Source organism: Cebidichthys violaceus, unplaced genomic scaffold (genome assembly GCF_023349555.1).
Source record: "Cebidichthys violaceus isolate CVI_PGR_0920_01 unplaced genomic scaffold, fCebVio1.0.p SCAF_7, whole genome shotgun sequence".
In the NCBI taxonomy this organism is placed as follows: Eukaryota; Metazoa; Chordata; class Actinopteri; order Perciformes; family Stichaeidae; genus Cebidichthys; species Cebidichthys violaceus.
This window is the reverse complement of record NW_027176927.1, coordinates 13,889,117-13,899,421: the sequence shown is the minus strand read 5'-3', so window position 1 is coordinate 13,899,421 and position 10,305 is coordinate 13,889,117. Positions and strand designations below refer to the sequence as shown.

The 10,305-nt window shown below is 38.8% G+C and overlaps 1 protein-coding gene and 1 long non-coding RNA gene across 2 annotated transcripts in view; one reads left to right on the top strand and one right to left on the bottom strand.

Annotated features, from left to right (window-relative positions):
- Positions 1 to 632: 632 nt before the first annotated feature.
- si:dkey-79d12.5 (maternal B9.15 protein) overlaps positions 633 to 10,305 on the bottom strand; it is an 11,704-nt gene continuing 2,031 nt past the window's right edge. Inside the window, exons 2-6 of the mRNA XM_068736548.1 lie at positions 6,005 to 6,157; positions 3,096 to 3,273; positions 2,813 to 2,950; positions 2,325 to 2,652; positions 633 to 1,861 (exon numbers count right to left, since the gene is read on the bottom strand). Of these exons, the coding sequence (XP_068592649.1) occupies positions 1,649 to 1,861; positions 2,325 to 2,652; positions 2,813 to 2,950; positions 3,096 to 3,268 (852 nt within the window). The 5' untranslated portion in view covers positions 3,269 to 3,273; positions 6,005 to 6,157 and the 3' untranslated portion in view covers positions 633 to 1,648. The remainder of the gene's footprint in view (positions 1,862 to 2,324; positions 2,653 to 2,812; positions 2,951 to 3,095; positions 3,274 to 6,004; positions 6,158 to 10,305) is intronic.
- The window catches only part of LOC137891766 (uncharacterized), a 23,519-nt gene continuing 20,941 nt past the window's right edge, over positions 7,728 to 10,305 (top strand). The window contains exon 1 of the long non-coding RNA XR_011105368.1: positions 7,728 to 7,808. This is a non-coding gene — a long non-coding RNA (uncharacterized lncRNA). The remainder of the gene's footprint in view (positions 7,809 to 10,305) is intronic.

The following is a 10,305-nucleotide window of genomic DNA, read 5'->3' as shown; positions in this document are numbered from 1 at the left end:
TTTTGCGGAACAAACCACAATCTTGTCTTTCTTTTTCTAAACAAAAATTAGACTATAAAAACTGCAAGAAGCCTTATTTTACATGTTTATATGTTTATATATATATATATTTGTTGTTAACGCGCAGTAACAGTGGTGAGCACGAGTTCACCAGCAGCTGTAGAGTGACATCTTGTGGTTGAGTACCTTCATTCTTTGACTTGGTGTGAAACATCAAAGTTTACTGGCAATGACTCGTAAACGTCCTGGCCTTCACTCTCCTGTCATTTTGTTGCCCAGCTATTTTTATCTTTTTCATATACATATATCTCTTATATTATCTATAACATCATTGTTTAAACAGTTTGCCCCTCACCCTCTTCACTAGGCCCGTTTAAGGAGGAACAGCACCATGACCTTGGGCTTAATGACGCATCCAGCACAGGAGTCCTTCCATTGCAGCATCTTGCAGGTCAAGCTGACGATAATGATGATCAGTACAACTGAGTGACATTCAGTGGAGTGTGTTCAGGCTGACAGGTGTTTTCTAGACCAAGTCAAGCTATTTCTATGAGAGAAAACAATATAAACAGTAACAAAACCTCTACTGAAATGTGTTGAGTACATAGAAATCAGCAAAAGAACACAATGTATGATTTCAGGTATGAGTGGATTTAATATGCTGCATTAAGAAGGTAAATGGCTAATGCAAAAGTTTAAAGCAAAACAATGCTTACAAACACAGATGAGTTTTAAGGTTGCATGGGCATTAAATAAATATTCATCAACACAATTAAAGATGAAAATCACAGTATATACTACTCAGTGGGGGACAACTATTCAGGATTTATATAGCTGTAGCAGATCTCCATAGCAAAGAAACACTTTAAAAACACAGCAGTAAGCAGACCATACAACAGAGACATTTAAATACATTGTACTAACAGCAGAGATCGTTTACGCTATTTAAAGTCATGTTTGGGTTCTGTGAGGTTAGATTTGTAAAATACAGCAGCCACTGTTCGTACAAAAATATACAATTTCATGTGTTAGCTATAGGTTGAGTGCCATCCACTGGTGGCCAAATAAATTACAACGAAAAGACAGTGAGATTAGAAAATGTGCATCAGTCTATGGTATCCAAGTTCTGTATTATTTACAAGCAGTTTAGCAAAAATATTATTCTTAAAATACAGATATAGTCACTCTTGCTACAATAGATTAAACCCCTGAATCACATTTTACATTGATTATATGTGACAAACACACTTTGGACCATATTTGGTCAGAGAAATGACATAATAAAAGAAAAAACACCTGAAAAGACGACTATTTGGTGTGAAGCATATTGCTGAGATGTCCTGAGTTAGTCCAAGCACCCAGAGATTAAAGTCATTCTAAACGTTTATAGTACGTAAAAGAAATTTTTGCAATGCAGACATTTCAGTTCAGTGGCATCTCTGTGCAGAGTACAAGCCATAAATTACAAGTCACCAGAAGTGAAAAGGGAAAAGGAATCATAACAGGTTGTACAAGAAATAACTTCGAGCTATACAGTTTTTAAAAAGTAATTTTTTTTGGCCCACGGTTAGCTAAACTCAGAGAATTAACTTCAGTTAAAGGAGCTTGTAATGCTCTATCCAGTTGGACCCCACACTTCCTGGACGGTCTAACCCTTCACAGCTCCCCACGGCTGCAGGGTGGCTTGAGGCAGAATGAACTGAGGAGATGGCTGCGGCAAGATGTAGTAGCCAAATACCTGGTGGGGCGGAGGTGGAGGCGGCGGAGGCGCGCACACTGCATTGAGAAACACTGGAGCGCCCTTCTTGTACTGAGGCCAAACTGGTGCCGGGTGGTAGAAGTACTGGAGGCTGGCAGGGAGCTAAGGATTGGAAGGAGTACAAGAGATTAGAAGGGATGGTGGAGAGTTTCCAGCATGCGTGTTAAACACACTTTGTCCATATGGGAGGAATCAGTGGACCTTTCCTTTCGACAACATTCAATACTGAAACTTTGTCACATCGACATGAGCTGTAGTAATAAGCTTACGACTAACACACAAAATAGGCATAAATTCAGAACTTTTTATGGTGTAAGGATATGTTGAATGATTCAGTACTAAGATTGTCAATTCACTGTAGTTGTGTATAAAACAATTCATTGCACAACATGTTTAAAAGAATGAAGCTCTATGGCACAGACAAACTGTATCCGGCTTTGTATCTTTTTGGAATTTTTTATTTCTGTGGGATTTCGTTTGACCGTGAGAAAAATATAGATTATCACCAGCCTTATCCCTTAATTGTGACATACCACCAGATGGCCCAAAAACTGATCAAATTTACCATATTTCTGACGTATTTAATCATATTTGGTCCTTCCCCGTGCCGCTTCCGAATCCTGGGAACCATTGCTATCGTGTAGGTGTCGCCTTCTGCTGCAACCTTCTTGACGACCTCCTTCCCTTCTTTTTTTTGCTCTCCCTCCATCTCGCCATCTTTTGCCTCCTCCTCTGTGTCACTCGACGCAGTGGAACTACAATCCGAAGAGGTAGCAGAGTGGTAATCGGATGTGTCCAAATTTACCAAGTCCACCGAGGAGTCCGCCTGTTTTCCCTGAACACCTTCCTCTTCGAAACAGGCTACTTTGAATGGCTGGCCGTTCTCTGCAGATCTGTGAAGAGGGAGTAGATTATTTAAAAACACACATTTGTACTTGCCACATTTTATGCATCATGACGATGATTCATCAGGAGAAATGCCTCTTTGTTGTTTAAGTGTGTCTGTGTGTCAGTCAGTCTTTCTATGCCTCAGCAGGCCAGCCAGTGACTCACCTTGCACACACCTCCAGGGGGTCGATCCACAGAGTGATCTCAAGCGGAAAGCAGAGTTCACTGGGTGTGAGCTCACTCTCCTCACATGCCTTCAGGATCACTTCATCACAGAGTACTCCATTGTTTATCCGGATACATCTGTGAAGGAGTCAACATTAAAGATTCTGTGTTTTCTTGTGGATCTCCTCCCCTGTAATACTGTGTTGTCAGCTTATAATAAGAACATAATGCTATCTTTGCAGAGACAAAAAATATATACATTTAGTGACAATTGTGTAATCACCTATATGCCTGGCCTTTGCTGGGACAGTCAGGGTACCAGTGGTCATCATATTTGTTGCATAAAAGTTTCTGGAGCTTCTCTGCAAACAGTTCGGCTTTGGCTTCACTGAGCTTGCCACGTGCTACAGCAAGGCTTTTGAGGAAGTTCACTCCAGCCGCCACCTCTCTTTTCATGGTGACTGTAGGAACAGAGGATTAAAAAAAATTATGAGGTTGCCAAGAAACGTGTCTGTGTACGAGTGTGTGGCTTTGTAGTAAGTAGTGATTTGAGTTATTGGTAACAGACTGTGACCTCCCTTCAATGATATGTGGGCGGGGGAGGGGGGGGGGGGGGGGGGGGCAGGAACTTCAGTTGCAGTGATAACAGCGCTCTCCTGCGTGGTTGACCCTGAGCCTATTTTTATTACCTTCAGGGCACTCTTTTACAAGTGGGTGTAAAAGAGTGCCTGGCATTTTACAGCTATGGAAACGACTGTGTTGACAAGAGGCTCGACTGTGTATACATGCAAGCAAGATGCAAACTAGCGCTGCCGTGTCAACATTAAGTATTTTCTTTTAATGCAAATCCAATGAGCTCACGGTGCTGTTTATCCTCTGATAGCGTGTCTGTTTGGGTTGGGTGCCAATGTCAGCCTGACCAGAGGGAAGAGTGTGTTCTATAAAGGCCAAGGCAATTCAAACTGTGCAACCGAACCGGATCAGCGTGGTAACATCCTGCTGATGTCCCTGACAAGAAAGTCGTGCCTTGAACTTTGAGGTGCAGAGAGTAATTTGTTATTGTGGCTTGAAACACACCACTGTCACTTCAGCCTGTATAATATGGTGTGAGCGAAAATTATTATTTGCCCTGGTAAAAGTATCCACAGCCTCCACTTAGGCGTAGTAATGAGCCTGTGACACAACAAACAAAAGTAGTAGTAACTTTAAGTCCCTAACAAATATGTTTTGCTATTATCCTGAAATGTTATAGATGTTCCAGACAGTTATTAGTCTGCCAGGGAAACAAGTTCATATAGCATGTATTCTTCAGGCTGTTGTTGTTGCAGACACACAAACACAGGTTTTTCTGGTAGGTTTTCAAGTTTCAGATTTCTGCTGCAACTTTCAAAAATGTTAGCCTTGTTGGCCCAAGCAGCCTTGTAGTTGTAGTTGTAGTTTGTTTGAATGTCGCGTTAAAGAGGCCACAGGCATTTAAAACAGATATGGTGTTAAGGCTGACAGAGTGCTGAGTAGTTGTCTCAAAGTGTTTCAGGGTTTAGAAGACACTCAAGATCAAAACGTTTGCGCTGAATATGGCTCTTCTTGCTTATTATCTAGTGAAAATGACACAATTTCTTAAACCGAAGTTTAAAATAACGAAGGAGCTTGTTTTGTCCAAACAGTAAAATTTAAAAAAAGATACTCCACTGCCACAGAGGACTAACAAATACAGTAAATATTTGAGTGTTCACTGACAACCTGCAACATCCCTCATTTCACAACTGATTCAGTATATTGTGTTCTATTAAAGACAACCAAAATGAGTCATGTTTTCAACTCGCTTGCGTCACACCAAATTATTAATGCGTGTTTCTAGATACTAGAGGAACATACTAACATTCGCTGATGGTGTTTGTCTTCTTCTCTGATTACTTCACCTATGCGTGTCAACTGTTTGATGTAATCAGAGGTTCAGTGATGCCCTAAAAAGAAAAGAAGAAGTTCCCAGCCATGACGGCTGTGTGTCTGTTTACTGCAGTGACCTGCTGCCACTATCACAGACTCTGCTGATAGGGTTTGGATTTTACGTGTGAAGACAACAACTTGACCCGTTTGCATGAGTCAAGTCAATATTATTTGTAAAGCCCATTATCACAAATCAGACTGAAGGGGCTTTAGATTATGTACTCTACACTACACCCTCTATCCTTTGACCATCGTATATATACATATTGGATAAGGAGAATAAAGTGGTAGAACCCTCGCATGCAATAGATTTGGTCCAAGATACACAAAAATAATCGCCCCTTGCTGATAATATACAAACTGTGCGTTTAGATTGAGCGCCTTTCTTTTGTCACTCGACAGCATTGTTACTGTGCTCTGTGTGTGTTTAGCATACCATAACGTCATATAGGTGATGTTTCTTGAACTAAGCCTACCTGTCACATTGACAGCCTGTTGAAAATATGATTGACACTCGCAGGTGCAGATGTTTCACCTTTTAGCATTGTTCCGTCTGTATTCACTGTGAGTGACAAGAAAACTTGTTCTTGCGTCTACGTGAAACAAAGGAGACTAAACAAAGCAGTGAAAGTACAATTCTGTGTGATCCAAAGAGGGGACACACTGTGTATATGTGTGCGTGTGTGTGTCTGCTCATGGATGGCCATTGCATCCAGAAAAAAGGAGAAAAATCTAAATCAAACGCCAGATAATGTATTCTCGGTTTCTTTCTGCTGTGAAAAAGGAAACTTCCTGCTACATGCTGGAAATAATGTATTTGGGGTTTCTGACAGCGCGGAAACCCCCCAGTGGAAATCAGTACAAACACGCCAACGGATATAATTTCGGTAGAGAAGGTTGTCTACATTATCCAGTTACTCTAAATGTATATGATAATATAGCATTGAAGCATATCGGTTTAAAAAGTCCTGCTTTGAAGTGTTAAGAACATCATAACCCTAGATAGAAAAAGTTTAGAAAAAAGTAGGGAACAAAACCGTAATAAGGAGTAAAACCAAAAATGAATCATTAAAAATACACCGAGCGAAACATGAAAGACTTAAAATGATAACTGACGTCGAAGTTCTTGTTAACAATGTAACAAACACGACAGCGACAAATGATGCGTTTTAAAATAAATTACAATCACAGCAAATTATGTTTTCCAATTAAACAATAAACATAAAAGTTATTAAACATACTCACGATAATAAGTGTTCACAGTCTGAGAATACTCTGCAGTCGTTAAGCGTCCTCGTCTCCTTGTCTCTTGTCTCGTGGCTGTCTGTGCTGGTGTGTTGGCGTTATTATGGTCAGCACATGTTGCTTCCTTGTTCTCTGCTCAGCTCTCGATGCTTGCTGCAACAGAGACGTAACATTACCGCCAGTATGACTCACTTCCTCTACTCGGAGCAGTGAGCAAGCGCTGACTGGCTCTCCGCGAGAGCGACACTCCACCCGACCCAAATATGGGCAGTCAAGGTAAACAGCTGAGTTAGTTTCACTCAGTTACAACTGCAGTGCATTTGTTCATCCCTCCAACTCACAGTGATAATTTCACTATCCTTTGATGACATCTGGTGTAAGGTAATACTCGTGTGTATCCTTTATTGTTACTCTCTGAGGCTATTTTCTTGTCAAAGGGTTGACTGTGTGGCAATAGTGAGATCTGAGATGGTGACCTTATTGTTCTGTATGTCCCTTTTTTCAACTTGCTAGCAAGGCACCCTTTATCAACGATGTATATGTTGTAACTAATTCCTTTATTAAAGGTTGGTAGATTATTTACCGATGCCTTATATCAGTCGTAAGAAAACATTTTTGTTTGCCAGCTGTGAAAAACAGAAGTAAAAACAACACTCAGATAAAAGTAGTCAAAGTCTATTATATTAAAAACTCTTATAGCAAAAGTATCTTAGCATTATCAGCAAAAAGTGCTTGAAGCATAAAAATAAAAGGTACTCATTATGGAGCAGAAAAAACGTTCTGTGTGTGTGTATTGTTACTGATGCATTAATATAAGCTTCATTTTAATTTAGTATAGTCATAATAAAGAAATGGTAATACATTTTTAGTTTTCAAAACAGAATCTGTTTTTAAAAAAACGTATTGATGGGTTTCCCTGATGACCTAAAGAGCTGGAAATAAGGATAATGGGTTTTTTTCAAAACTGCCTGGCAAAGCAAAAGCTCTCGTTATTAATGGCTTACAACCAATACAGCATTTGTAAATTCTATTTTAACCATACGAATAAAGCCATTGCTTTAATATTTTTTTAAAGGTGCCTTATTAGAAAGTGGTCCCCTGATTAGGCTATATATCTGTTACTATCTTAAATAAAAGCTTCAGTAACACAATTTAAAGTTCTCTATTAGTAAAAGTCCTGCATTTTACTTATAGGTCTAAGTATCTTATCAGGAATATGTACTAAGAGTAAAAGTACTCATTATGCCGAGTGTTGTATTCATTATATATATTCTGTTGTTAAATTATAATTATTTTAATGTAGCCAGTTTAATTGGAGCTATTTGTATCTACTTTAAATACCATTTGCTTGTTTATTTTGGTACTAATTGGGTCATTTAAGGCAAGTAGGGCAAAGCCCCAACTCTTGGCAGCAGAGAAAAGGGTGGTTTTAGTGGGACTCAGTAGCCTAGTTTACAAATTGATATAATTCTGGATTAATGTATAGTAATACTTACTGTCATTTATGATTATTTTACAATTAAGGTTCAGTGGCTGGATATAATAGTTTTAAAATGTGTAAGGTGTTTTAATTGCGCTTCCTGGAGTGGCCGCTAGGTGAAGATAACACCACGCCATGTATGCACAATGCCAAGTGCCCCGAGTGTGGGAAAACCACAATGCGCATGTCCACAATCTTAGCCAATTAAAGCAGATTGCACTAACTTCTGCGCGTTTGCTCATCGTTTGCTTGTAGCTGGTTGAAGTTAGCGCTTACGATCACTGTGAACGATGTGGATTTTCTTCTACAGCGCACATTTAAAAAGTAAGTGCCCAGTCGGATAATCACATGTTAAACGGAGAGGGAAATGTGAAATAGTGCGTTAACTTTATGCCAAATTGTAAAATATCTCTAATTTTCTGGTTTTGCATTGAGCAAACTAATTGTCAACCATTGGTCTCTACCAACTCCTGAGGGACACAAGTGGCTCTTTAGCAGCTAAAAGCTTCGCTATGTTTACCGCTTAACGTTAGCTAAATATTATATTGTATATATAATGTAACACATTTTGAAAGATGATCATAGTTGGTATAGTAGATCATTATATATGTAATATTTAAAACAAAGTAATCTGTACCTATTGCTGACAGAATAAGTAACGTTACAGTGTTTCCCTGCAAAACATAATGTTAGTACAGTAAAAATATAAACGTCAAGTCAAAAGTAGCCTACAGCATAAATCCCACCACCAGTGTTCCTTGCACTCGTGTAGGTTAACTTTTATGTTTTCCAGTTTGGGTTTTCCAGTTGAAAAGTGACACCGTAATTGTATTGGATTGTAAAACTGTAAAGGATTACTGGTTTAACAGTTATCCTAATGTATTCAATCTGTTTTTGGATAAATGTAGTTCTTCTGTTTCGCAATGAATTGACATCATTGATCCTGTTTGGATTTATCTGGGCTTATTTTCAAATGATTGTATCATAAACTGTAGTCGTGTCTTACACACCTATAGTGTTCTTTTGGTAACAGTGAATCTGCATCCTTAGGATCAGTAAAACATCTAACTCCTATATAAACAAGAGATTTCTGTACAGTGGAGCTGTTTTTTTTCTCTACCTATAAAAAGGTCCTGCTGTAATGTTGTAGTAAGATATTTTACTTCAAAAGTGATAGAAATACTGCAATTTGATAAATAGCCTACTACATTACAGGTATAAAAAATATCCCCCAATCAATTTTTTTTTAAGTATGGAAGGATAAGCTATAAACTACTTAAAACAGCATCAAAAGTAAAAGTACTCACAGAATGTTCCCTTTTTAGAGTGTTACATTATTATATTATTTCCTAATTACTAATATGCCCATGTGTTGGCATCATTTAAATGTTTCAGCTGATAGGGTTTAAAATTACAAATTCATAACTAATTGTTGGGTAATTTGCAACTAAAGCTGTGAAACACAGTGAATGTAAAAATTACTATATTTCCCTCATGAAGAGAAACATTAAGTGTCATAAAATAAGTAAAGAACATGAACCTCAAAGTGCAGTGCCTCAGTAAATGTTACTTTTCACCATTGCTGTTTACATAGTATTGGTGGCATCGATCAGTTTGTTGCATTTCCCTCTGCGACCACTAGAGGGCAGGCTGGTTTCTTTTCTCACGTCTTCCAGTTATAAGTGATGGTTGCCGGTTTCTAACCTTTTAGAAACGGAAATCTTTAGAATCTAAAGCCCACTGCACTTCTTCTCTTTCTCAGTCTTCACTGCTACAGTCAGGCATCAACTCTCTTTCAACATAACCTACATATCCATCTCGCTGTTTACCGTTTACAGACATATTTCCACGTAAACACTGTTCTTAATCATCCAGTCCATGTGCATCCAAAAAAGTCATATTCCATGTATGTGCGCATTTATTTGGCCAATGAAGATGATTCTGATTTCTGCATGAATTCCTGCATGTTTCCTATCTCTATTCCCTTGTTATCTCTCACTATCATTATTCATTTTTATGTCCTTTAGTCAAATATCAGGCTCAAATTGGAAATATTGTATTTTTTGCAGGACCTTTTTGTGAATATTTTTGGTTGCCTCTCATTTCTATTCCTCTTTCAGTTTGTTCTTCTGTTTCGCTAAACAGCCCTGCATGCCATGCCCAATTTCTTTCCGTCCTTGCTATCATTTACTCATCCTCACTCGGCTCTGTCAGCTCTATGTAGGGTTTTCTTCTCTGCTGGATCACATTCCTTGTCCCGGATGCCAACTCAAGAGTAAATGATTGCTATGAGTGTGTACAAGAGGCACAGAAATAGATGGATGGAGAGAAAGAGACATCCCTTGGATGAAAGGGGTAGAAAGCGTTAAAGAGTGGGTGTCTTTGATATTGATTAGCATTGTTTTGACGACTTATGGAAATTAAATGGCCTTCTCTGTCTTTGTTTCTCGTCTGTCTCTCTCTGTCTTGCTCTTGTTGACCTCCTTCCCACTCCATCTTCTTGAGCTGAGCCTCCGTAGGCAATTCCTGTTGTTAACTAAACGACTGATTGCATTACAGCATCTTTAAACAAGCAATTAATTTTCTCAAAGAGTCACAGGTCATTCGGCTTCTTTCTTTCTCTCTTTCTAATTCTGATGTAGCTTCTGCACAACTTTCTCCAAATGAAAACTATTGATTTTCCCTGTCAGGTTGTCATTTGTGCTCCTCAAACACTGGCCAGTATTTCAGTTTTGAGAAGCCGAACCGTGATACTTCATACAAATGGGCTTTTTTTTTTTCATGTACAAGACTCTCACAAGTGTCAGGATTTAGTAGATAA